The 26,866-nt window shown below is 43.9% G+C and overlaps 2 protein-coding genes and 1 long non-coding RNA gene across 5 annotated transcripts in view; 1 reads left to right on the top strand and 2 right to left on the bottom strand.

Moving 5' to 3' along the window:
• Positions 1-4,929: 4,929 nt before the first annotated feature.
• Positions 4,930-12,350, top strand: LOC132258309 (uncharacterized). The gene is made up of 4 exons (XM_059755572.1): positions 4,930-5,418; positions 9,932-10,198; positions 11,511-12,032; positions 12,100-12,350. Exons 1-4 carry the CDS (start codon positions 4,933-4,935, stop codon positions 12,109-12,111), a joined length of 1,287 nt encoding a protein of 428 aa, XP_059611555.1. The 5' UTR covers positions 4,930-4,932; the 3' UTR covers positions 12,112-12,350.
• Positions 12,351-14,614: 2,264 nt separating this feature from the next.
• Positions 14,615-20,817, bottom strand: LOC132257807 (transmembrane GTPase Marf). 3 transcript variants are annotated; one of them, XM_059754842.1, is made up of 8 exons: positions 20,577-20,817; positions 19,911-20,400; positions 19,546-19,835; positions 18,403-18,633; positions 18,230-18,337; positions 17,970-17,990; positions 16,457-17,751; positions 14,615-15,178 (listed from the first exon to the last, which is right to left on the bottom strand). In XM_059754842.1, the coding sequence occupies exons 2-8, from the start codon at positions 20,125-20,127 to the stop codon at positions 14,977-14,979; spliced, it is 2,364 nt and encodes a 787-aa protein (XP_059610825.1). In that variant the 5' UTR covers positions 20,128-20,400; positions 20,577-20,817; the 3' UTR covers positions 14,615-14,976. The 3 variants fall into 3 exon arrangements, with proteins under 3 accessions (XP_059610825.1, XP_059610827.1, XP_059610826.1); XM_059754844.1 differs by having other exon boundaries at positions 19,911-19,998; XM_059754843.1 differs by lacking the exon at positions 17,970-17,990.
• A 31-nt stretch (positions 20,818-20,848) lies between these two features.
• LOC132257806 (uncharacterized) overlaps positions 20,849-26,866 on the bottom strand; it is a 28,388-nt gene continuing 22,370 nt past the window's right edge. The window contains exon 4 of the long non-coding RNA XR_009468259.1: positions 20,849-20,940. This is a non-coding gene — a long non-coding RNA (uncharacterized LOC132257806). The remainder of the gene's footprint in view (positions 20,941-26,866) is intronic.

Below are 26,866 nucleotides of genomic sequence, written 5' to 3'. Positions count from 1 at the left end.
ACTTCCTTCCTGATTTCGTCGCCATATGCAGAGCTGGTGGAGAAAATGGCCTGGCCAGATGATGTGTGTGTGGATGGGTTTGAAGAAGAGGGAGTGAAAAAAAAAAACTGTGCTCTTGAGCATCAATATCGCCATGAGATCCATTGAATTTATTCATTAAGGTGATTGAAAATGATTTGAAGAAATGCCGAAGAGAGCGCGAAAGAGGAAAAAAGGGCAAAGAACATGGAAGAAAGAGGTCGATGCCACTCGAAGAATAGGCAAGGAGTTGATCGAGAGACTCTGGAATGCAGCAATATTGGAACATTGAAAAATTTCACAATATACTATTTTTCGAGCGCCTCTCAGAAGATTTCCACTGCCGAGCAGAGAGAGATCTTTTCAGGCCTCTCGCGCGGCTCACAAGTGAGAATTTAATTATCTCTCACTTTTGCAATTAATCACTGTTTCTCAATATTTTTTCTCGCGTCTTTTTCCACCGTACAAAACACACACACTTCTCAGGCCTGGCTTGATCGCCTCTTTTGTGGCCTTTTTTCCTCTCTTTTTGCATTTTGGCAAAAATATTCCTTCTTTCTCTTACGGTGATCTCTTCCTCTTGTTCCACCGCGGCCAGCGCGAGATGCGTTCTGTTCCACGATCGCGCGGGTACACAGGTGGAGAGGTGAGGAGAGGTGAAGGAGAAAAGCACAAACACAGCTTTAGCGCGGTGAGATCGAGTGTCTCGAACTTTCAGAATGAAACTCACTATCGCATCGGAATGCCTGGGAACATTTTCGAGTGAGGAATTTCGAGAAAAAGAGAAGAGGAAAAAAAGAAGATCGGCAGTGTATAAAAAATTCATACGTGAACTCAGCTATGCTCTTCTGTTTATACGAAAAGTCCACGAATTTTTTTTCACTCGTCTCTCTTCGCCTCCTCATTCCTTCTCGCTCCTCACACCCGGGCCGCCGTCCCGCTCTGGCCATCGTGGTTGTCTCGCTCGTCAGCGCCTCTCCTGCTCGCCATTCCCGTGCGCGCCCCGGAAAAGGCCACCGAGAGAGCACACGCTCTGCAATTTCGTTGGCGGGGATCGCAAAGGAAGTTTCCCAGCGAGAGAAAACTTTCCGTGGCAACACACACGGTTTTTTGGGTGGGGAAAATCACACGCACAAGATCGCGATGGAATTTTCAAGGCGACACTGGGGCGAGATCGTGTGCCGCAAAAAGGCTGCCAGAGAAAAAAATGCGTAATTTCTGGGGCTCACGCGCAACACCGCCGCCAATGTCCCCGCCTTGACACACTTCTCGCGGCGCCCCAATCGCGGGCTGTCCTGGGATATCCTTGTGGCAGGTCTCTGGACAGGGATCAGAGAGAGAGAGAGTGGCCGGATTGTCGGGGAATTCTCAAAATTCTCACTAAATTACGTAATCAATTAACTCAAGAGCGCGATCGTGACGCAAAATCCATGAAATGGCCACCCTTGGCGCGCCAGCAATCGCCCCAATTGCACCTACAGCAGCATGCAAGGATATTTAGTGATATTCTCAGTTACTTACATTGCGGCCAAGTCAGTAAAACACCCCCAATCCTAGGTCTTTTCTCTCACTTTCCTCTCCACTCTCTCATCGACGGGCACACGGTTTGCAGGTTATGGTTGCGAGCTTAAGTGACAGCATCCGTGGAATCGTGGCAGCGTTTTCAGGCTCACACCGAGCGACGTTTCGTCAAGTGCTCAAAGCTCGCGCACTTCAAACGCCAACGGATTCTGCCACGCCGCGAAAGCCCCGCGACTCTTAACTTAGCAGAAATTGCATTTTGCAGCACTATAAGGCACTTATCACACCAGGAATGTTTGAGAGGAAACTCTCTGATTTGCCTTCTTTATCTTAGGTTTCCAGTCTGTTAACAAGGTAAGAAACGTAAAATACTTGATATTTTGCACTGTACATATCATATTTATACATATATGCGATCATATTTTAGATAATTTTACAGTTTTTACTTTGTTAACACCCCTGGTTTTACCGAATTCAAGATCTCAACCCCAATCGTGTTGAAAATCGTAAAAAAAAACTCTTTATTTTAGCATGATTTGCTTCACAGAGAAGTCTGAAATAGAAAAAAAAATATCTTTTTAATTTCAAGAAATAAATAGTAAAATTATGGACTATTTCCATTTTCAACGAGAATAAAAACAGGTGTGCTAACGCCCTAAGTTGGTTTAAGTCACATTTCTGATGTTGTTCTTCGAACACTTCAAATTTTCTTCTAATATTCAGGCAGGAACTCTGGCTTTGCACTTTGAGAAACACTCTTTTTGTATGTTTTGGCCATATAATATTATCTAGTGAAAATTCCGAATTTAAAGAAATTTATCCAACAATGTTGAAATGTCGGTAAGTTATTGAACTTTTCCGACACTTATCGACAGATAATGCTTAAAATTTACTCTTTTATCACAATTTTAGGGGGGAAATAGGACTGATATTCACTGATTACTCCTTAGATACTCGATTGTAACTATTTTCCCCTAAAATTGTGTTAAAATTCATTATCGATAATTCGTTTGTCGATAACTTTAATGCAAATTGAAAGCTTTTTGAAAAAAACGACAATTTCTTTCTTACAAAAGATACGCCATTGATTTTAACTCACTCTCATCAGTCTGTAGTTTAATTTCGATTGACTTTCTACGGATTCAGTTTATTTTTTTTGCCAGGGAGTCCTTAAATGAGGAGACAAGCGAAGTGGAGCGACGCAGGAAATGAAGATTTTTGTACGACTTCACATGAGGAAAACAGGTCAAAAAGCTTATTTCCAATTCATCATCTGTACTCGCGTGCATTCCATGGACGATGAAAAGCCCGAGACAAATAGAAGATTGATAGAGCAAAAAACTCAGAAGACCTTCAAGCTAAAAATACCTTCAGGAACTGAAAATTTCCCTCCAGACTTCGCACTGGAATTGATTATGCGTGAATTTCGTCGCATTTCCAATAACTCAACCACGCAAATTTCGCAAATTTCAGACCTTTACACACCTTGGCATCCGGATAAATGCGAGATGTCCGCATATTTGGCGCGAGGGTGGCGTGTTTTTGTCCAATACGTCGTGGGTGGGACGCCGTGCGGGGGTGGCGACATAAACAGTCTAATCAAACACAATAATTAATTTAATAATCGAATATTCTCTTCAATTGGGGTGCTGGTGGCAGAAATCGCGTTGCGGCGACCCGATTGAGATGCTCATCACACGCTTGGGGGTTTTCTGGGAGCTCGGATTATCGCGCGGAAGTTTCCCAGAAAGCTTTTGTGCTCATTTTGCTGAAGACAGCTTTAATATTTTGTGTATCAGAAATTTACTCCAGATCAAAATTCTCGAGAGAAATCATTCTTCATGAAATTCTCAGAAGGGAAAATTTCCTCTGGCTTCTGCGGAAAATTTCTGAAGACTTCCAATGCAATTTCCTGCCAATGTTACGCAAATCTGCTAGAGTGACTAAAAAGATCGTCACACATAAGAAAATTGATAAACGACGAGACGCATGGAGATGGAAAAAAAGCCTCAATTTGCTCCCATGCAATTGACAAGGGAGAGCGAGAAGGAGATGCAGTTTGAATTCCACGAAGTGTTAATTGATGCATTGGAATGTCGTTAATAATTGAGACATTGATTGATGCTGCTAGTCGCTCAGACTGCGAGGAGCCTACGTGACACTCAGCATGAGCTCACGAAAAGCACCGGAAAAACCGTGGCGTGGCTAAATTTTTCCATATAGAAAAAAAAAGAAACTTCACTTTGGGACAAATGCGAATTGCGACATCTCAAGTTATGTGTGGATTTTCCATTTCATCGGCACACTCAGAGCATCGTGACAATCTTCACATGGACTCAATTTATGTCGCGAGTCACAAATTGTGTCATTCAGTTATAGATCCCATAGATGATGTCTTAACATTGCACGATTTCACGTTATAGGCGAATCTCAATAATAGTAACGGCAGTAGAATGATAAATTAAAGACATTAGTTTATAACAAGGGAAAGATGTTGTGCTTTAAATCTGTACACCACTTTCTGACACTTCCACAGTCACTGTGCAGAATCTTAAACATTTCATACACTTCGGAACGTCTTTAAAGGCATGTTCAACTGTCTCTTACACTAATTTCTGACTGTAATTACAATCTAATGCAGGTTTTTTCGTCTCAACAAGTTTAAGCTCAGCAAATGCTTAAATATCAGATTGTATGAATTGATCTTAATACATTAGGATTTGTTCATGAACAATTTCTATCTTGATTTTCTAGTTTTGTCTTAAATTGTGAGGTTATGAATCAGGTTTAAACATCTATCTTTGACTAATTTTAATCCTTTCAAACATAGAAATAAGTAAATATAGTTCAATTTGTCTTTTTAAGGCACATACTACGGAAATAACTAAGAAAAGTGACATTTTTCTAGCCTAAAAGAACATTTTTGAGGTTATGATTGACTTTAAAGCTGTTTTCTAACCAGTATGAAGTTTTATCGAACGTAAATGTCCAATTCTACTAAGAAAATGTGAATTATTCCCAGATTAAAAACAAATTTGATAATTGTGAGAGTTTTTTAAACATCAGAATCGGTTTTAAATCAATTACATAACCTAGAAAAATCGATAAAATTGATTTTTCTAATTAAAATTGTTTAGAAAATGCTCAAATTTGTTGAAACAGAAGCTGTTTCAATTCCTAACACATCCTCAGAAGCCGTACATCACTTCTGATCATAGTGTCTCCCCCTTGGCTTTGTGAATCAGGTGAAATTTCCGCATAACTCTCGCGCGACTATTAAATATTAGCAGCTTAATGTCTTCCAAGTATTTCATGGTTGTTCACACTTTTTCTCCGGCAACTGTTCAACGGACAGACAGTTTGATAAAAGTCAAGTGACAAAGTGCAAGACAAATGACTGCACATTTCCATCATTCAATATTCGCCACGATTTTTCACCGGGCGACTGAGCAAGCGATGCAAAGTTGCTGTCTCGCGGGCGACTCCTACCCTTACCACGAACACATAGATCCCGCGCGCGATGTGGGATGCCAATTGGACAATGTGAGCGGCCGTCCGACTGGCCATAATTCGCAGCATCTGCAGAAGCAAGCAATCGACTCGATTCCAATCGACTCCTGGGCGAGAATCGCCGTCGTCGTGCGTATAAAAGGAGTCGAGCTTTCCACCAGCGGAGGAAGTTCTTTTCTCAGTGTCCAGCTCGCACCACGCCAAGTGCCAGTGGTTGTGCTCAAGTTGCCCAACAGACACCTTTCCCGAGACCATTTTCCGGCACTTTCCACGTTTTTTGCTTTCATTTTTCCGCCTCTTCAGTTGCGTGTGGGGATTTTTCTCCGTTTCCTCACAATCCACTCGAAAAGTCCATCTGTGGAAGCGAAGGTGAGTTTGGGATTCTGTTCTTTTTCTCTTCACGTGACGTGGAAGATTGTCGAAGTGTGTGCAACTCGTGGGCGTGATTCTCTCTCTCTCTTGGCAAAGTCGCGCAAAAATTGTGCGTCCCTCAGCGAAAATCGTGACGGATTGAGTTGAAGACACGACTGGTGCCTTTTAGTCTCTCCCGGCGAATCTGTGTGCTGTCTCAATGACACGGGGAGAGACACATCAATAGAATTTTAAGCGCATGAAAAATCACTTGAGATCGCAATTCAAGCCAGACACTGCGAAGCCAATATCTCCTGGCAGAGTGTCAGAAAATCGCTCCTCTCTGTGCGCGTCTTTCTTGGGCTGCTCAAAAGGGAGTGCGACTAGACGGACGCGAGATGAGGTGGACAAAGAAAAAATTGAGCATCTGGTGACGGTCAAAGTGATCACCCGAAAATAGACTCTTGTTCCTAAGGAGTTTCATCAGCTTTGTCGCCACGACGTCAGGTAAGGCTACTCGAATCATGATTCACTAAACATCTCGCGATCAATCGAGCAGGTTTCACACTGGTCAACACCCGCCAGAACTGAATTTTTCAAGCATCCAAACATTCAATTCAGACACTCAATCACGGGGCAGAGTTTTGGCGATGGAAGCCGTAGATCAAGTCTGATAAACTTGTTAAGCAAAATCATCTCACTTTTTAGTGATTAAGTATTGCGTAGTTTTTCTCAAGGGGGAGATATTGTGGTGAGAAGTGGTGTACATTTCAATGGAAGTATTTGGAAGTTGCAGTGCGTGAATGTTTGCAATATGGTACGTTGAAAAGTCACTTTCTAAAGGAATTTAGAGAGATACTTGGAGAAAAAGAATTGTACTTTGCATCCTTCTAGGTTATGTGATTAATTTAAGACAAATTTTGCCACTAAATAACCTTCAAAATCATTAATTCTTGCATCTAAGCTGATATAATTTCACAGTAATAGTAAATGAAATCTTATCTGATGAAGCGTTCAATGTTAAACAGTTTTAATTGCACTAAGATTGATCATAACCTCTAAAATATTGTTGTATAATAAAAATTTGTGTATTTCAAGAGCTGTTTGATTAATTTTCTGCTCTGAAATAGCAAATAGCAGTTTTTTGTCGATTAGCTATGTCTTTAAAAGATTCCGAATAAGATTTTTTTAGTTATTCTTTTCAATATCTCAAAACAATTTTTAGGTTATGTTGCAAAGCGCATCTAAAAGAGTGATTGAAAGTTGATTGACATAAAAATATCCGCTGGAAACGTCAAATATTTTAAAAATACTTTTAAAAATGGCGTCTTTTCCTCCTAAATTTGAGGTTATGATCCCAAAAAAGTTGGAAAATTGGTTCTGAAAGTGGTGTACACAGTTTAGCCGTATTATCTTCCCCTTGGGGGATTTTTTTTGAAGCCACAACGCGATGAAGTATTCTTTGAGGAATGAGAGATCTACTTTCCACCCCAGACATCGGATCGAGAAATGGCGTCTTTCCGTTCTTCGCATGAATATTTCATTTTGGCAGAGAGTTTAAGAAAAATTCCTCCTCATCAATTGACTTGTAAATCCAATCTGTCTCCCGCGCGACATTTCGTACCGTGAGCCAGGAAATTGAGATTCAGCCACGGACAATCTCTCCAAGTGTCTCGACAAGAGTCAAAATTAGATGTGCATAGGATTTGAATTTATAAATAAATCAATTCAGCACAGTCAATATTTCATGATGCCCGGCGATCATGATCGAGACCATCGACAATTGGCTGATGTAAGACATCCATGTGAGTTGCTGAGACTCCTTCTTTCTGTGTCGCACTGTCGTCGCTTCGCACCTCATTTTCAGCACTTTGTCTCTTAAGTTTTACCCCTTTTTTCCCCCATATGATTGCGCCAGTCAAAATGTGGAATTCTGATGCGGTGGTTTGTATTTGAATGGGTTTTTGAATTGAGGCCCCAGAAGCTAATCAGATGTGCCATTGTCCCAGAGATATTGCTGCGTATCTCGCGACGTTGAGGGACAGTTTTTGGAGTCGTGACGATAAGCACGACAGCAAGGAGAGTAAAAATATCAAGTGTGTATTCTTTTCGTGAGTAAAAAGCCTTGACATTGACGATCCACAAATTTTCCATACTGCCAATCACGCAGACTTCACGAGATTTATCTGCCAACAATTTAGGCGAGGAGATTTGAAAGGAAAAAACTCTACCATTTTCACACAACTCCTTCGCGTCCTTTGAAAGCTGAGGGAAAAGTGGGAATTTGATGGAATTTCACGTGCGCAATGTGCAATTTTTGCAACCGAAAGCAAGGCTTTTTTGGCCGGCAAAGTGCTGTTCCCGTGCAATTCTTGCCATGATTCAGACAGTCAGAGAGACAGAAAAGAGAAGAACACGAGAGTCGCGCGAGTGAGAGAAATAAGAGCTGTGAAAGAAGTGATACTCTTATAATTATCGTGAATTTTTCTCGACAGTCACGCACACACATTTGCGCGCCATTAATATTGAAAATCACACATCAACACTTATTGTATCTTTATCAGTGCCATGGCGAGGCGAATATAAATAATAAATCGAAGCCGTTTCATTCACTTAGTCTCTGACCGTCGCTCAGCTAAATCGTCATCACAGTCTCGTTGTGAGAGGAGAGAATTCAGTCGCGCTGTGGTGAAGAAAATAAAAGAAAAGTATTCGTCGAAAAAAACGTGCAAAGTAGCGAAAAAGTCTACAAATTTTTTTCCTCCGTGAATTTTTCCACTTATGCAGAGTAATCAGTCTGCAAATTAAATTGCACTTTAGCGCTCCAGAGTGTATCAGAGTCAGAGTTTGTGATAGAGCTGAATTTGATTACAAGAGTCATTTTATTGCATAAAAATCCCGTGTATAATTGCTCGAGAAATAAAAGTAACTTCTGTTGCCCAATGATTGGCCAAGTGAGAGATTGATCAGGAATCGCGCGCTCGTGAGTTAAGTGGTGGTGGTGAGATTTGGAGGAATTTGGAGGAGTCTGAGAGAGTGGCAAAAATAGCGTGCAGCAGTGGAAGATAAATTATACAAGTGGGAGAAAAGAAGTCTCGAATTGGAGCGAAGGAAGGATCACTTGAAATAGTGAGCCGAGTTGAAGACTACAAGACATATGTTGATGCAAAAAACTGCTTCAATCTGCACGCGAAATTGCATTAGAGCCACTGTTGAACTTGACGATTGTCGGAACTGTGTGAATTTTGTGACATAACACCCCTTTTTCGCCTGGGATCCGCGCTCGTGTCCCGCCTTTCGTCCCTGTTTCTGCACAACGCGCGCACTTGCCGGGTGGAGGAAAAGAAGGACGCGACAAGGAAGAGGAGGAACAGTTGTTCCATCTGCCAAGGAGTTGTCTCATTGATCGGGTGTTCAAGGGATAATCTTGTCGCTTGAACTTGTGAGAGTGATGGTGAGTCTCTTAACTTAAGAACTTGTGTGAATTTTCAGTCGCGTCGCAATTGCTAACTTTTTTCCCCCAAACACTTCTTCTTCTTACGCGTCACAAAATGTGCGCAACGTTCGCGGAATTGGGAGAAGATGATGATGAAGAGGAGGAGGAAAAAATCTAGCACTTGAACTTCCGGTCCCGCGGAGAATCGAATGAAAGGCGAAACACTTTCAAAAGTGCGCTAATCGATCTCGCGGCATTCCGTCTCGCGAATTATTTTGTGTGGCAGAAATGCTCATCGCGCACAAATACTTGAGGGCAATTTTTAGTCAATTTGCCGACACGTGATACAATGTGGCAATGCTGAGGCCTCAGCACCGCACGTCCCGATCGCCATTCGTGCTGCGGGGCAGCCGCAAGTGGGGCTCTCACGATAATCTCACGTGAATTCCCACGCATCGGCGAGATGATACGACATGATAGACGCGTCTTGCGCGCGCGAGTCCGGCGGAACTGGGGCCGTTTCAATCAATCACAGATGTCGCATGATCGGTAAATTGCCAATTTCCATACTTGCTGCAGAATCTCGTGGGTTCATTTCCCCGTGAATGTGCGGAGACTGTTGCCGCCTTAGAGACAAGCCTCCACAGAGATCCACAATTCACAATCCACGGCCGCCGCTGCGCCGCGCTCTGCTCAATGAAAATCCTCAGAGAAAAGGCTGATAAAGGCGGAGATTCGGGAACAAAAATAGACAATCTCTCACTCTCTGCCCAGATGACGTCCAGGCAGTGTGACCTCTTTTGATTCCACTCTGGGCCAATCACACAACATCTGTCAGCCACTATCATCGTGGAGCTGACCGCCGGAAAGAGGAGCGCTCCGCTCAATATTTATAAACACAATCGGGCAAAAAGTGATGCTCACGTCGTACGAGCATCTTCTTTCACTTGATATTATTAAATAATTTTCGCAAAACAAGAAGTCACACGATAAGGTCTGCGCGCCCGAGTATAAACATCTCGCGTGAACGCACAGGCCCAACAATTCACTCCAAAGACAATTGAATGAGCAGAAAAAATTATCTCCCATCCGTAGGAAATGAGTTCATCGCTCCTGTTCGCGATTGGGATTTTTCTGGTGTGCGGCCTCGCCAATGGCCGGAGCCTCAGCGAGCCCAGCAACTCACTGCAGTCCGGCGACTCGGGCAAGTTCGTCGAGGCGCAGGATTGGGTGAAGGTGACGGCGGCGCCGGCCGCGCGGGTCACCCATGAGCCCGGCGCCACGGTGGAGCTGGAGTGCGAGGTCGCAGGATCGCCGCCGCCGACCATTCACTGGGTGCGAGGCAGCACGCCGCTCAATCTGGTGAGTACTGGCGCAAGCTCTCAGCTTAAGAGGGAGCCTCAATTATGTCCCAAATCTCTACACTGTTTCTCAGCCCTTCCAAGGGTGTCCTTTCCCACCATAACCTCAAAATATCACTCAGAGATCTTCAAAAGACTTAGTTTAGAAGCCTTCTAGACCCCAAAATCATCAGATTCAGAGTCAAAATGGCCCAGAAAGTTAACAAAAGCAACATTTTCCAAGTCCAAATGACTATTTTTGAGGTTATGTACGATTTTAGCACAATTTACACTATTTCTAGGCATCAAAGGAGTCCAATTAAAGGAAAAGATTATGTTGTATTAAGTTTCCATCCGATATTTCTGTAAGAATTCATTTAAATCGATTTTTTGGGGTGTTTTCCCACCATAACCTCAAAATATCACTAAAAGATCCTCAAAAGACTCCGTTTGTAAACTTTACAGATCACAAAATCGTCTCTTGTGATATTCCAATGGATTTAAAATCGTCCAGAAAGTTTTCTAAATAAACATTTCCGAGTCCAAATCAATGTTTCTTGGCACCAAAAGATGGCGATCTCCTCCATTTGAGCTTAAGAGATACGCTAGAATGTGAATTATTCACTAAATTTGTCCTTGCTTCGTTACATAACCTACAAAAAGGATTAATATGGTGGTTTTTGATCCAAAGAATGGGGACAATATTGTTAGGAGAAGAGCATGAAAGAAAGGAATACTTTTGCATCTTATTATCTCCCCCATTGTCTCTTAAGTTAAGAGGACACCTTGCCAATTCAGCAGGTCGTGCACATCCGCTATGTGTTTGGGTGTTATGGGAATTTTCCATGTTTAGAAACCTTGAGAAAGTGCCAAAAGGCAGCTTTTGGGCGTCTCATGATATCACACACACCCGCTGACTTTTCTGGGAAAAGAGCGTCAAAAACTCCTGAAAAAAAAATGGTGGGAAGAGAGTATTTTGGAGGGAATGATTCGTTAGAACAATATTGTAATTGCCAAAAAACAACACGATTCCATTCTGGGAAAGTGCTAATTAATGAAGACGAGTGATAGTGTCTTCCGCTGGGAAGAGATTAGATAGATTCCCAATGGTCCGAAAATAGTTCGCGCATGCAAAAGTCAATGATTTCCCAGAAGACACGCTCAGAAGACCTTTCTTTGTCTGGTCATGGGCGCAAAAAAGGGGCCTCTGACGTCAATAATTCTGGGGATTTCTCTCTTCACTGCCAATTGAAATCAATTGCTGATGTTGGCGCGTCTCGTGTTTGGTGAGCGAGAGGCAATTGAACGAGCTCTCTTCTCTCTCTGTCTTGCAGCTCAACGAGATGGAGACGAACGTGGTGTCGGAGGCGAGCCCCAGCGCGCTGGCACGTGTCCGGTCGCGTCTCGTGCTGGAGCACGCCGCCCCCACGGAGCGGACGTACACTTGCGTGGGTCGGTCGGGCGGCCAGACGGCCTTCGCCACCACCACGGTGGTCGCGGCGCCGCACCACGGCCGGCCGAAGCACAACCTCACGTCGGACATGATCAGCACCCTGCTGAGCCCCGGCGGCGGCGCCCAGAAGCCCCGCATCGTGCTCTACTACACTGTCCTGCTGGAGCTCATGGGCTCCGACATCGTGCTGCCCTGCAACACAATCGGCCGCCCGCGGCCCGACATCTACTGGCTCGACGGCAACGACAGCCTCATCAGCGGCCAGGAGCCGCGCTACCGGGTGCTCCCCACGGGAGAGCTCGTCATCACCAATCTCAAGTGGAGCGACATGGGCGGCTTCACCTGTGTCTCCCGAAACGCCCTCGCCAAAGACGCCGTCACCACGTTCGTGTATCCCTTACTCGTGAGTCTCCCTGCTCATCACGCACGATACAAAACCCCCCACTAAACCCCATCCGCTTTCCTTGCAGAATGAGGAGTGAATCTCTCGAGAGGCTTCGACACAAAAAAAGGCACAAGGAGGAAAAAGCTAGGCACATTTTTGAATCACAAAACAAGAAAACCAACGTTTAAACTACTTAGAAATTCGCATCTGCGTGTGAATTTTTATAAATGGAACAATTGTAACAGAAAAAAGAGTTCAAAGAATTAATTGACAACTTATACGTAACGTGTATATAATTTAAGAATATTAAATGTATAACTTCCCTATTTATTGTCACTTGAGTGCCTTTTATTTCACCCCACAAAAAGCGGGACAAAAAGGAGGAAAATAACACATCAATTTTCAATGCTTCTTCTCTGCACGCGCCGCAGCTTCAGACTCTCTCTTCGCCCAGGAGGATTGATGGTGGAGGAAAGGAAAGTGCGAGCAGAGGTGAGGAATGGGGAGATTGATTAGGCAAATGGCAAATCATGTGGCCAAATCTCCCACACAAGACACTGGGCCATGATAGCGCTTTATCTGCGCTAATTGCCCAAATAAATCAACGAATATGCTGCAAAAATGTGCCTCGTCAGCGCGCCAAGACAATTTGCCAGTCAATTTCAATTATCAACCAATAATGCAGAGATAGAGTGAGGAAAATTTACTGTTACTATCTAAGTGAAATCCCACGATGATAAGTCACGTGCGACCGAATGGGTTAATTTCATTCCGTAAAACAACAAACGCACAGTAATTGATCGATTGATTGAGTGGCTGAGCCGCAAATTCTTCTCACACACACAATTAGCGATAAGTCAAACTCAAGGATCGTTGCAACTTTACCCATTTTTTCGTACTTCAGATTGTAAAAATTACAAATTGACGATGCAACTTTGGCGGCAATCAATATTAAATGCAAACGAGAAGGCGTTGCAGGGCAGAATATTCCAACTTGAGCCCAGTTTCTGGCCATTTTCCTCCGCGTGAAAGCAAGGAAATGTTCTTCAAACTAATATCAATAAGCTTCCAGGATGTTTTCAACGCGGAGAATGAATTCAACAGGGCAAAAGGCGACGCTCCCTGACATTGAGCGTATTTAATACGAGATTCTCGAAGGATTCTGCTGACCAGAATGTCCAGGAAGATGTTTTTGCTGTGAAATTAAGGCACAGATGTTTTCTGTTGCTAAAATTTGCTCTGGAAAGTCAATAAATTTCCTTGAACAGGTCGAAAGATGTCCGGAATAATATACCCTCAATCTGTTGCACTGAAATGTGCACAAAAAACCCCGAAAATCCAACCAATTTGTGGTCAATAACCCAAAAACAAGCCTAAAAACATTATTGCTCTCAATTTAATTGCTTTTCATGTGAATTTTCCGGCTCTTCTTGTCTGCACGCGACGAAATATATGAATTAAAAGATCAAAATTCTTTACTTTTGTAAATATTTTGAATCACAAATCTTCCAACGCCTTTTTATGAATTCATATTTTCAACAGTTTATTTAAAATGTTATGAAATCAAAGTTGCAACGACTTGTTATTTCCATATTTGCATGATTTTTTAGCACTTTTTGCTTCTCACCTTTCATTCTTGCTGTGGGCTTTTAGTGGCACAAACTTGAAGACAGTTGGGCGAAAGCTTTGCAGAAATTTACTCACATTATTCATGCTACTATGATATGATAATGCAGCAATTTATATTCTAATTGAAGGACAAATTGAAGTTGCTCGAATCCCTTCACATTCTCTAGCTTTGGACATCTTCATGTGTTCTTTCAGGCCTCGTTATCATCATTGATTCTATCAGATTTCCATCAAAATTCCATAATTGAGTCACAAAACTCGGAGAGATTAAGCAGAAATTCCACATACTTTAATTTCCTGCTAAGCACGCAAATACATTAAAGCCTTTAGACGAGCGATAGAGTGAAGGGAAATTCGCAGAAAGACGAAAATCCAGTCATTTCCCGATCAAGTCTGCGAGAACTTGACCCAAGGCAGTGAGCGACGGAGAGTTTTTCGCGCTGCTGCAATCGCTCAATTGACTATCGTAATATATTGGAGTCACGTCAAGGCGTCAGACTTGAAGAATTCCATTCGCATGCGGATTTTTTGGACACTTTTCACAGCCGGCGCGACAAAAAGTCGGTGTGTGAAACCATTTTTCCTATGTTTGCACATGGAATTTCACACTTTATGCTTCTATATTTGATCAAATCTATCAACAGTCAATCATGATTGTGACTCATGATTGATTTGTCTTTTGACGCCTCTCTCTTAATACATTTTCAAACACTGCGACTCTCGGCGCTTCAGGTTCACCGCCGCCAAGTTGAGCTTTTGCTCGCGTCTCTCGTCGAGTGATGCAATAAATCGAAGGCATTTCACTGAACGCGCGCGCGGTGATTTTGTCACTTCATCGGAACTGCTTTCAATTACCTCACAAATTTATCTGTTTCGGCCGAAGAGGAAATAATATTTAAGTGGGGTAAATATTGCGAAATATGTGTGAAGGACTGCCGTTTTTCGATGAATCACAATGCAAATTGTGCGTGTATTTTCTATTATACGTTTAATTTAGAGATTTTTTTCTTATACAATTCTAACATGGGAATTTTATCTACAATTTCTAATCATCTGAATATCAATTCAACCAATCTGTCCAATCTCTAAGCTGCTTTGCTGCAGAAATTCAAGGTTTTTTTTGACATGAAATCACATGAATTCTGCCTAAAATTGGAACATTATCTTCTCTTCTCTGCAATAAAAGTGTTCTTTTTTACAATTTATCGCACATTCTCGACTGGATTTAACAATTTTTCATTCGTGCTTATTTTTTTTTGACGGTAAAAGAAGCTTCCAAATTGATTACCTAAACATATTTGAGTCTCTCTCGCAATCGATTTGCCGCCGCCGCTCAGTTGGACTTGATGTAGTTGTTCTCGAAGATTTCCAATTCATTCGTGATGTAATTGGCCTTATTGCGGAGTAGCTTCATTTGCTTCTGATTCGCCTCCAGTTGATTGAGGAGCGCCTCGACGGAGCGCAAGTCTTCGTTCATGTCAGACGACGCAGCGTCAACAGTGCGACACAGTCGGGCAAACGTGCTGGTCAATTCCCTGGCAAAGAAGGCAAAAGGACGTGATAAGTGAACGCTTAAATTTCAAATCGCCACAACTCATGACATATTAAATCATCATCTACCACATTAACTCGGATTCTATGGCTGTGATAGAAAGAGTTTAACCCTTTTTTCGGATTATCAAAATGCTTGATTTTTAAATTTTGCAAACATTAATCTTGACTTTATAGCCTTAAGCGGAAATCGAACAAATTTCTCTCTTTTTTTTTTAATAGTTGTAGAGTTTTGCTAAATCTTTCCGAGTTAGAGTTAAGTTTGAGTTTGAGCGATTTCAAAATCAAAACTTTGAACTGTCATAATTCAGGTCCTTTTGCAGCGGTGAAAAGTTATGACTTATTGTTAGAGACGTCCTGACGTGGACTACAACATACTGAAATCTCATCAAAAAGGTCTTGATCTAAGCAACAACATAGTAAAATTTAAAGAAAATGCTAAACGTTTTTACCCAGAAAGTCGATTTTAAGTTTTTAAAATTCGTTATTTCGACTTTAGCGCCCCTAGTGGTAGTTTTATCAACTTATGATGATTAAATGAGAGAAATCATTTCCTGAGAACTTTCCAAAGAGCTTTAAATTATTCAAATTGTGTAATTAGAAGCGGAGTTATGGCTATTTAAAGTTTCGAAATTTGAACCCTTATACCTAGGGTCCTTAAGGACATAGGTCCTTAAGTGGCGGTTCGTTGGAAAGGTCTTGAGACCAGCTATAACATATCAGAATTTGAGCCCAATCCATGTCATAGGGGCTGAACAAATGAGTAAAATGTGTTTTGAATGTGTTCAAAATGGCGGACGGAGGGGTTGAATTTGACATCAAAAGTTTGTCGGTGAAAACTTCATGACTTTTTAAGCGCTACAAGCACATTTACCAAAAAATGACCCCCCCTTTTTTCGTCACATTTCGTCATATTTAGCCTCCCCGATGCTATTTTAGTCGATTTTGCGATATTTCATATGTTGTGCGATTACAAATAGAGCGGACTTTCGTGCTGCTCGATTTATTTGCATTATCCACTCTGCGAAGCAACATTAATCACAGCCAAAGTCATTAGAGCTCATATAAATGCTTAGTCATGACTTCTTAACGACACAGCAAATTTGCAGAGGCTGCAAAATTATTCATTATTATTATTATTATTATTGTCTGCAAACATTGTGGCCATTTAATGCTCTCGAAAATTGAAATTTAAAGACCTTTCGCTCGCTCGCTCGCCACTAAAGCCCCCATTTAGAGTGGGTGAACTGAGTGATACTCACTGCTGAACTTGATGACTGCAGTTGGCGGACGTGAGATCGACGATAAGTTTCAGCTTCTTCGTCGCGTGCTTCACATATTGGCTCTTGAAGCGCCGCTTCCTGGCCGAGTTCGTGTACGACAGGCGCTCGTAGAGATACACACAGCCGTACAGGACGCCAATGCCGACGAGGACGCGCCAGCCGATGGCCTTGAAGAGCAGCCCAGACACGATGATGCCGCCGACTGTGCCGTGCGAGCCCATCGTGGCCACGGCCATGTTGGAGAGGAGAGAAAGCTGCTCGGGAGTGATGCTGGCGCCCCCGTAAGGCACAATGCAGTTCGCCCCGTCCGGCTGATCGGCAACCGGTGACAACATTGGCGGCACACTCGATTGGCTGCTCTGGCGCGTAATCATGTGCGTCTTGTCGCCGCTCTTCTTGTCTTTGGCGCGATTATTGATCCTCTGCAGGATCGCCGTGACGCCCCAGGAGAAGCGAAACTCCAGATCCTCCTGGAAGTCGGCGCACAAGTTCTGGCAATTGAGCGTGTAGAACATCTCGAAGGGCTGCTGGCGCACAGCATAAGTCGTCAGCTTCTGACTCAATACATCACTGGGCAGCAGTGAGTGCATCTTCTCCGTCATCTCGCGCTGCGCCGTCTCCATCTGCATCGCCATGGCGGTGGAGAGTCTGGCGCGCAGATTGGAGCCCAATCCCTGCTCCACATGCCCATTCATCTCGCGCTTGTAGATGCTCATCACCACCGGATCGGTGTGGAAGGGCAGCGGGAATTCGTCCACGAGCACGCCGAGGCGCCAGATCTCCTCGTTCAGCGCCTTCGACACCTTCTGCTCCACCTCCTCCACCATCGTGTGGATCTTGGACTTCATCTCGCGCGTCACCTGCGCCAGCTGCTGATCCGTGCTGTTGATGCGCTCAATCAGCAGCCGCCGATGCTCAAACTTCTGATTCTTCAGACAAGACGCCCTGTCGTAGATGTTGTCCAGCATCGAGATCATGTCCTTGGCAATTTGCTTCCCGCCGCGACTGTGCTGCTCGAATTTCGTCTTCACGGCACTCTTCGAGATGCACTCCTCGAACTTCCGCTCAAAGTCCTGGAACTCAAAGTAGCGATTCTGAAAGCCCTCCGCAATGGCGCCCAAGTGCGCCGGCTGCCCCTGAGCCTCCTTCAGGCGCGCCTGCAGCGTCTCCCTGGCCGACACGAAGAACACCCTCTCCTCCGCCTCCTTCGGCAGCGACACCTTCAGCTCTTTGGTCAGGAAGTCCGTGCATCGCTCCGTGTGCTGCGCCTTCACCTGCATCGCGACAAGCGCACCAATCAATTTTACAAAAAGCCCCCAAATAAACCCAACTTTAACTGTCTTTAAGGCCTCTAAAGAATAAATAAATACACCGAGAAGCCAAAATAAACTCATTTGCGTGATTATCGCCACAATTCCTCGCCTCTCTTCGACTCTAAAGAACTCTTTAGAACACTAGAAGTGCCGTCGAAAGCAAATTCAACTCTTCTCACCTTTTCAAGGAATTCCTTTGGCTTTTTTTCACATTAGGAATTATACAAAAATACCTCATTTAAGTCTCTATTTTCTCTCCTCCTTATCTCAACTGTAACTTGAGATTTTTAATCAAAATCTTATCTCTACATGTTTGTTGATGAATTCAAACGCAAATTAGTCATGGCAATATTGAGAAAGTTATAATTTTAACCCCTTAAAAACGTCTGATAATGAGTGAAACGTGAGATTTCAATTAAAGACAACTCAATAGACTTACAGATTCTTGAAATTCAGGCTCATTCGCCGAAGCGTCCCATCGATTGTTGAGAATGAAGATGTTGGGCTTTGATAGTCGCTGAGAGACTTCGTGGAAAAAGGATTTCTCCTGCAGAGGAAAAACAGGCAACAATTTGAGACAGTGAAAAGGGAAAATTGCACAGGAAAACATACAGCAATCGTCATTGTGGATTCTGCGTTGAGGACAAGCACGAAAACATCGGCATTGAGACAGTGATTGTCAATCCAATCGTCCAGATTCGGCGACACGTCAACGCCAGGCGAATCCATGAACACCACGTCGTCGCGCAAAAGACTGCAACGCTCGCGTGGCCAGAAGATCCGTATCAGCGAGGATTCGTTCAGCTTCTCCTGGCTCAAGGCGTTCGCCAACTGTTGAACCGACTGAAAGAGAAGATATAATCAATTAATAAGCCATTATAATCAACTTCGCCGGGTGAAACGAAGAAAAATTCATTCGAGATTTCCCTGAAATGCTCTTAGTTTCAGAATAAATATAATATTTGTCACATCTTTTAATTTTTCGCTTCAAAACATTAAAGAAAAGGTGATATAAAGTATGAAAAGTTGATTTTTCAGAGGTTGTTTGGACAAAATGTACTCAAAATCTATTAAAAATCGACTTTTGAATACTAATATTTTCAGTTTATCAAGTAAATTGTAATATTTTAGTTAAAATTCCAATAAATACCAATAAAATCAACTGCAAATTCAAAAAATTATAAAGTAATTTGCCGAATTTTAACTCAAACACTCGTTAAAACTTTAATAAAATGTTAATTTTTGTCCTATAATAATTATTTTGTGAATATTTCAGTTGATTTTATTGATATTTATTGGAATTTTGACTAAAATATGGCAAATTTAATAGATAAACAGACAATATTGGTATCTAAAAGTCAATTTGTAATAAATTTTGAGTACATTTTAACCAAACGATTTGTAAGAAATCAATTTTTAATACTTTTCATTGATTTTGTCAAACTTCTGCATTGAAGAAAATTAAAAATATTCCATATTTTCCCATTTAAAGTCTTTTACGAATAAATATTTGATGAAAATTCCAGTAATCTGAAATTAGAATGTTTATCAGAGAAGCAATTTTGCAAAATACTGCAGTTTAAGACAGTTTTCTTGGGAAAAAGTAAGATTTTTCATAGTTGACGCTGCAACAAAATTTTTTTTTAGACAAAAAGCTATTCAAAAATATATGAAAAATCGACTTATCAGAGTTTTCTATTCACTTGTTGAATTATTTCACAGTAAAATTAGCACTTTAATGAGCGATTCACTCACCACGACGTTCAGTTTCTCCTCAGATCCTTCCTTCACCAGATACGCCTCGTGTCCATCGACGCCCTCGACTTGGCAGAAGCAGTTCGTGGTGTGTCCGATGCCGCTGGGCAGGACTTTCTCCCTCAGCATGGCGTTGATCACCGAACTCTTGCCGTTGGACGTGCGCCCGAAGAAGGCCACCTTCATGTGATCGCGCGCCAGCACCTCGCGGATCCCGGCCACCTTGTGCACGTAGCTGCTGAAGGCCTCCTTCTCGTACTTGTCGATCATGTCCAGCTCCCCGGGCTGATCTGCAAGAGCACCCCCAAAAGGAGCGTCAGAAGAGAGTGACTTCCGGGGCCGATTTGGGAGGCAATTCAACTCACCACTGTCGACAAATCTGGTCGTCTCCACAACATATTCCTCGATCTCGCCGAAGATGTCGTTGATCTTCTTCTTGGCGCGCACGAAGATCTGCAACGGGGAGACGTCGTTGGCCGTGTTGTGCAGGCCCCGCGTTTCCGCCAGTGACGATGTGTCAAAGGACGAGATGGATCCATTTCCCGTCACCATCGATAGTGTGCGATTCAAATAAGCAGCCATTAACTTTACTTCTCTTGCCTCCTTTCTTATTTCCCCCAAAAGTCACTTTCTCAACAGAATCTTCCCGGAAAAGTGCGCGCTTTTTCGGCCCTTTTTCTGGCCCCACCAAGCAAAAGATATCAACAGAGGACAAGAAAATCTCAACCAAGTAAAACGCAAAATAAATACAGTGAAGAATCTTAGGATGTGCGAGAAAATGTGGCCTTGAGCGAGAGTCCCTCAAAACACTCGCGCGAGCCTTGCTAAAGGATTCAGTGAAACTCTTGGGAGGAACTGCGAAATAAAAAGAAAGAAAAACAAGCCCCAATTAGAACACAAACTGACAGCCAATCGAGGAAAAGTGTGTTCAAGAGCCAATTGAGACGCAAAATGTTGGCTAAAATTAACAAACAAGACACAGAGGAAAAAATGCAAAGGAAAATTTCTCTTCTTCTTGAGCCACTTCTAACCTTCTTATCATTTGACATTTCTCCACCCGAACTTCGAGCAGCCTTTTCACACACTTCCCACCCGCTTTTCCGCACACTTTCACTCACTGGGGCACGCACAAGATGTCTCCTGGCCACTCGTCTTGCAATTTATCACATTAAGTGGGATTTTTGTGGCGAAAATCCGTGAAAATTGGACTCCAAAACAAATTTATGATGTAACAATTTCGCAATTTGGCGCCCCAAGCGGGCGAGCCGAGAAACACAGAGTCGCTGTCAAATCTCACGTGCTCTCGCTCTCTCTCTCTCTCTCTCTCTCTCTCTGCTCTCTTTTCTCTTATCAAAGCTCAGCGGAGACACACGGCAAGTGGAGACGCCGAAACACCTGAAAAAGCCTCAATTATGCCAATTGTAACACGAGTTCATTTGATTTAAAGAATATTAGTCTCAGAAAAGCGTATATTAGAAGATTTCCTGAAGGTTTCCTGTGAAATACTCAAATTTCATGAAATGTCGCAATACACGATATTTGGAGCGATTCCCAGTCAAATAAGGAATGTTAAAAATGTGTTACATTGATTAAGCACAGTCAAAACTCGATTCCTCGATATATCAATCGATTTGATTAAAATTTTTTCCAGTTTTTCATGATTTTCAGTCTCACAGAGGACAAAAAAACACCCGAAAATATTTATTTCTAACCTCCAAATGCTTTGAAGCACAAGAATCTTTAATTTATCTGTATAAATGATGTTTTTCTACGCCATTTTTCGTGGTTCTGGAAAGAAAATCTACTTTCCTCAATTGTTGTCCGTATTTCTAATAGGATGTTATATCGCGGACTAACCTTTAATAAGAAGTAAAGTTGAAGATTCTGGTTAATCCCTTCTCGTCGCCGTTTCCACAGTTAAACTCACGAGGTGACTTTAGTTCACTGCGTTTATTTCAATTAATTTTAAGTAGATGCACAGAGTTCAAATGTAAAAATCCAAGTGACAAAATTAAGAGAGGGAGAGATTGGCGAGAGCCAATACTGGGCAACTCTGAGGAAGAAGAGTTGCGGAGTGGGGGTGAACTGTTCCCAGTTCATCCCAGTTGGTCTGGTCACCATCTAACACCTCCCCCCAGGGAAAAGACGCTGAGCCGTCTTAAAACAGATCCTCCAGCCTTCTTGGGACTCCAATGGACTTGCGCTGACGTCTATAAATAGGTGTTCCAGGCGCAGGACGAGCAGCAGGAGCTGGTGGCGTGTCTGGTGTCAATGGTGCGGGCGGTGATGGTTGATCCGAGGCAGTTGAGGAGGGCAGCGATATTGTAATCGGTCTGTTTGGTGTGCCAGGCGTCGATTGGGTGGACGGCGCCGGGAGTGGGGCTGGAGTAGGGCCAGATCCTCGAGACGTAGTGGGCAGTGGCAAACAATCTGATGTTTGATTCGCCCCGGAATGACGACGTCTCAATTGATTGATGTGAGAGCGAATAAGGGTTCCATTGGCCAGTCGGATGTTGTAGTTAACGGATCCTCGACGCTCGATCACTACTCCAGATGTCCATTTGAATTTTACGCCACCTTGAGCGTAAAGTTTGGCGTAAACCTCCTCCCCCCTCGTAAAGGAGCGAGCTCGAGTGCCATGACGACGGTTGTAAGCCTCTTCCATCTTCTCATTCCGTCGGATTGGCTCCTGCTGAGGCTCCTTAAGAAGATCGAAGATTGTGCGGCCCTTCTTACCATACACCACTTCGTATGGGGACTTTGCTTCCGGCGAATTCTCATTCGGCGTCACTCGATAGTTCGCCAGGAAGTTTTGTAAGGCCGTGTCGAGAGGGACGTTTTTCTGCTTTTCCAGCGACCGTTTGAGTGTGTCGACAAAACGCTCTGCTTGACCGTTACTGGCAGGGCAGTAGGGAGCCGTGCGGACATGGTTAATGCCGTGCTCCTTGCAGAAGTCGCCGAAGGTTTCGCTGGTAAACTGCGTGCCGTTGTCGCTCACAAGAGTTTCCGGCAAGCCGTGTCTTGCGAAGCACTCGCGCAGTTTGTCCTTGGTCACGTTCGCGGTCATCGTTGATGTCTTGAAGATCTCAGGCCACTTTGAGAAGGCATCCACGATGAGCAGAAAGTAGTCCGTCTTATATTTGGCATAGTCGACATGGATTCTTTGCCAGAATCTTGTCGCCAATGGCCATGAAGAAAGGTGCGATTTTACAGGGGATTTACTGGCGGCGGCGCATTCCTGGCAGTTCCGGACACGCTGTTCAATTTGACCGTCAATGCCAGGCCAAAATACATATCCTCGAGCCAAGGATTTCATGCGCGACATGCCTGGGTGAGCTCCGTGTAGTTGCTTCAGGATTTTATCTCGGAATGCCTCAGGAATCACCAGTCTGTCCCTGTAAAATACGCAACCTTTTATTAACGAGAGAGCATCACGAATCTTATAATATTGCGCAACTTCCCTGGACTTTATGGCCTTCTCCGTGGATGGCCATCCACCGATGATGTATTTTGCGACTTCTTGGAGCGTTCGTGATGTCTGAGAAGCGCGGTTAATCATCATGTAGTCAACCGGGAGTTGTGATGCTGCATCTCGAGTGACTGCATCGTCCAGGGCCTCCTCTGACTCGATCTGCGCGATGATTACTTCATCATCCTGATCACGCCTCTGCGCCGAGATGAGTCGAGAGAGCACATCAGCATGCCCAAACTTGTCCGTGGGCATATACTGAATCTCGAAGTCGTATCCGAGAAGGATGAGGGCCCAGCGTTGCAGCCGATTTGCGGTGTGGACAGGAATGCCGTTTTTGCTGCCGAAGATGGACACAAGAGGCTTGTGGTCGGTCATCAAGTTGAATTTCCGCCCGTAGATATAGCGGTGGAACTTCTTCACTGCAAAGATGATCGCTAGAGCCTCTTTCTCGATCTGGCTGTATCGAGATTCGGTGTCTGTGAGCTTCCTGGACGCATGATAGAAGGCCTTCAGACTTCCATCCGGGAGTTTATGATACGCAACACACCCAATTGCGTGGGAAGAAGCATCGGAGGCAACAAATATCGGCATATTCGGGTCGTAGTGCGTTAAGAGCAGGTTGGAGCTCAAGATTTCCTTGAAACGCCTAAAAGCACTCGCACAGTCCCGCGTCCACCGCCATCGAACGCCTTTCTTAAGGAGATGGTCCATGGGGGCGCGAATTTCGCTCATGTTCGGCACGAATTTCCCCCAGAACTGCACGGCGCCAAGAAAACTGCGAAGCTCGTGAATATTCTTGGGCGCGGGCATCTCCTTGATAGCGTCGATATTTCCAGGATCAGGGCTCAGGCCTTTTTCGTCTGCAATTACGCCGAGAAATTTGATGTTAGAGGAGAAAAACTTACATTTTTCCAGCTTCACTCGGAAATTGTATTCCTGGAGGCGCGCGAAGACAGCTCTAAGTGTGGAAAAATGTTCCTCGGCGCTGGCGCTGGCCACGCAGATGTCATCAAAGTACGATATGACACCTGGGATTCCCTGGAGCATCCGTTCGACGATTTCCTCGAAAATTCCTGGAGCACTACGAATGCCAGGAGGGAGTCGATTGAAGCGGAACAATCCGCGAGGCGGGTGGATTGTGAGGAGCTTGCTAGACTCTTCGTCGACGGGAATTTGCAGATAAGCGTCGGAGAGATCAATGTGGCTGAAGAATCGCTTGCCAGAGAAGTTACTGAACAAGCTATCCGGATCCGGGATGGGGAAGCAATTCGTCTCGACTGCCTCGTTGAGTCCTGTAGAATAATCCCCACAGATTCGGATCTTGCCGTTTGGCTTCCGTGCCACGACAATTGGAGCTGCCCAAGATGAGAACTCGACCGGTGATATGATTCCGGATGACTGGAGACGTTCGAGTTCCTCGTCAATTGTCCTCATCACGTGGAAGGCAACTGGCCTCTTCGGGCGGAAGACAGGTGTGGCATCGCTCTTGAGGTGGATAGTGGCACATGCTTTTGTGCACAGGCCCATCTCTGTGCTGAAGACAGTGGGAAATTCTCGCTGAAGCTCCTGAACAGCCTGCCTAGTGTCCAGGTCTTTCTCCACAGCGTTGCAGAAGGCATTTGGCGCAATGCCCCAGAGTCCAAAAGCTTCTATCCACTCGATGCCGAAGAGATTTGTGCGGGTGTGGCTGGATACGAGACACCGGCCGCTAATCTCTTTGCCCAGGAAGCTAATCCGGCACTCAAGTTCGCCCTCAAGTGGAATCTGATTAGCTTGGGCGTCTCTCACAGCGATGGAAACTGGGGAGAGCTGCGGCTTCCCAATAGCTTCCCACGTGGTTCGAGAGATGATTGACAAATCTGCTGCGCAATCCAATTGGAACTCGATGATTTGCCCATTGATCCCAGCGGAAAGATATCGCCTCCCAAATCTTTTTGCAGAATACACAGCATTTGTTCGTGGCTGCGCATTTGATTTGCCACTCTTCTTGGAAGTATTGCGACGTTTTGCATTTTTACTCTGCGCATTGTTCCCGGATTTCTGTCCACTTTTATTGCTTGTCTGAGGTGGACAATAGCCGGATTTATGACCAATTGAGTCGCAATCAGTACACTTTTTATTAGAGAATGGGCAATCTCTAATAAAATGCATGGCGCCACACTGATAACAGGGCCGTGGCGGCCTCTCTCTAGTCAAGGGGTTTTTATGCACGCTACTCACTGTGGGCAGAGGCGCATCAGCTCTGGAGTCGCTCTTTATGTTGAGGAGGCGCTTAGCTTCTTCCAGCATAAAATCCAGCGTGATGTTCGTCGAGGGCTCTGTCTCAAGTTTCGTGAGTAGCTGTTCTCTGACAAGAACATATTTGTCGCCTTGGAGACTCAACACGAAGATGATCGCCTTAAAGTGGTCTGATGTACACTCAGTAAGCCGAAAATTCTCGCAGTGTCGATTGACGATGCCTGCGTGAGTCGTCAGATCGTCGGAGTCTCTCATCACGAGTTGCAGGCACTTTCTGCGCGTGCAGAAAAGTGACTCTCCTTTGCCGAAGAGTTTGGTGAGGCACTTGACACTCTCGTCGAACGTGAGATCTGATGGGTTGCGCGGCAAAAGATTGCTGGAGTATTTCTCATAAGAAGAGGCATCGAGACGCCTGATGAGAAGCCTCACTCGCCCCGCATCCGTGAGATTCTTGCCGTCCTCCAAGAACGTCGATCGGTAGCGCTGGAACCAGACATCGAACGTAAGGTTCTGCTCAGGAGCGTGCGTGAACGGCGTGATTCCGCGTGCTAAGGCTTCTGCAGCAACCTCAGTGGACGTCTTGGGAGTCTGCATTGCCTCCAAAAGCGCTACCATCTTGGCCAGAAGATCAGTCATGCCGGCGTCGGCTGGCACAGGTTGCTGGTCTCTGATCGGTGGCTTGGGTCCGTCGTCCATCCCGTCTGCCAGAATTGTTATATCGCGGACTAACCTTTAATAAGAAGTAAAGTTGAAGATTCTGGTTAATCCCTTCTCGTCGCCAGAATTGTTATATCGCGGACTAACCTTTAATAAGAAGTAAAGTTGAAGATTCTGGTTAATCCCTTCTCGTCGCCGTTTCCACAGTTAAACTCACGAGGTGACTTTAGTTCACTGCGTTTATTTCAATTAATTTTAAGTAGATGCACAGAGTTCAAATGTAAAAATCCAAGTGACAAAATTAAGAGAGGGAGAGATTGGCGAGAGCCAATACTGGGCAACTCTGAGGAAGAAGAGTTGCGGAGTGGGGGTGAACTGTTCCCAGTTCATCCCAGTTGGTCTGGTCACCATCTAACATAGGATTAACGGCAATTGCTATTTTACTATCTAATTTTACAATATTGTGCGGAATTCTGGCACAAAGATCAAGATTCCGAGACGATTTGGTATTTTGACGCCAAGATTCCAGATAAAAATGTCACTTCCTCACAATCTTTAAATCCGAGACACCAACTTAGGATATTTTGAAATTGGGTTTTCTGAAGTCAAGATATAAAGATTTTTAGACAAATTTATCTTGGAATTGGTAAAATATTTAAAGAACCTCGCCGAGGTGCTTTAAATCTTTAAGTGTGTGCTATAAGTGGTGATTTTATAGTGAAATTTCCTCTTAAATCATCATTTTAAACACCAATAATGGTCTTTTTAACGAAAATATGATAAATTTTAAGAAATATATTGTCTTTTCTTAATTATGTGTATTTTTTCAGGTAATCAAGTAAATTATTAAGGAATTTGCTTTGCAAATGGATTAATCTATGACTGTTACTCTAATTTTCAAGTATAAGCACGAATAATATTCACAGTAAATTCTTATTATCACAGATTTACTAA

This window comes from Phlebotomus argentipes, unplaced genomic scaffold (genome assembly GCF_947086385.1).
Source record: "Phlebotomus argentipes unplaced genomic scaffold, Phlebotomus argentipes genome assembly scaffold_4, whole genome shotgun sequence".
Taxonomy (NCBI): domain Eukaryota; kingdom Metazoa; phylum Arthropoda; class Insecta; order Diptera; family Psychodidae; genus Phlebotomus; species Phlebotomus argentipes.
Note: the sequence above shows the minus strand (reverse complement) of the source record. Positions and strands in the feature narration are given on the sequence as shown.

Bases quoted from the DNA above. Each gene is read 5' to 3' on its own strand.
- LOC132257807 (XM_059754842.1), bottom strand. From the start codon at position 20,127: ATGGCTGCTTATTTGAATCGCACACTATCGATGGTGACGGGAAATGGA. The intron at 18,338-18,402 runs GTATGTTTTCCT...TTTCCTCTGCAG, and splicing joins AATCCACAATGACGATTGCT to GAGAAATCCTTTTTCCACGA. The intron at 15,179-16,456 runs GTGAGTATCACT...CTTCTTTGCCAG, and splicing joins TGCAGTCATCAAGTTCAGCA to GGAATTGACCAGCACGTTTG.
- LOC132258309 (XM_059755572.1), top strand. From the start codon at position 4,933: ATGACTGCACATTTCCATCATTCAATATTCGCCACGATTTTTCACCGG. The intron at 5,419-9,931 runs GTGAGTTTGGGA...TCCCATCCGTAG, and splicing joins GTCCATCTGTGGAAGCGAAG to GAAATGAGTTCATCGCTCCT. The intron at 10,199-11,510 runs GTGAGTACTGGC...TCTGTCTTGCAG, and splicing joins GCAGCACGCCGCTCAATCTG to CTCAACGAGATGGAGACGAA.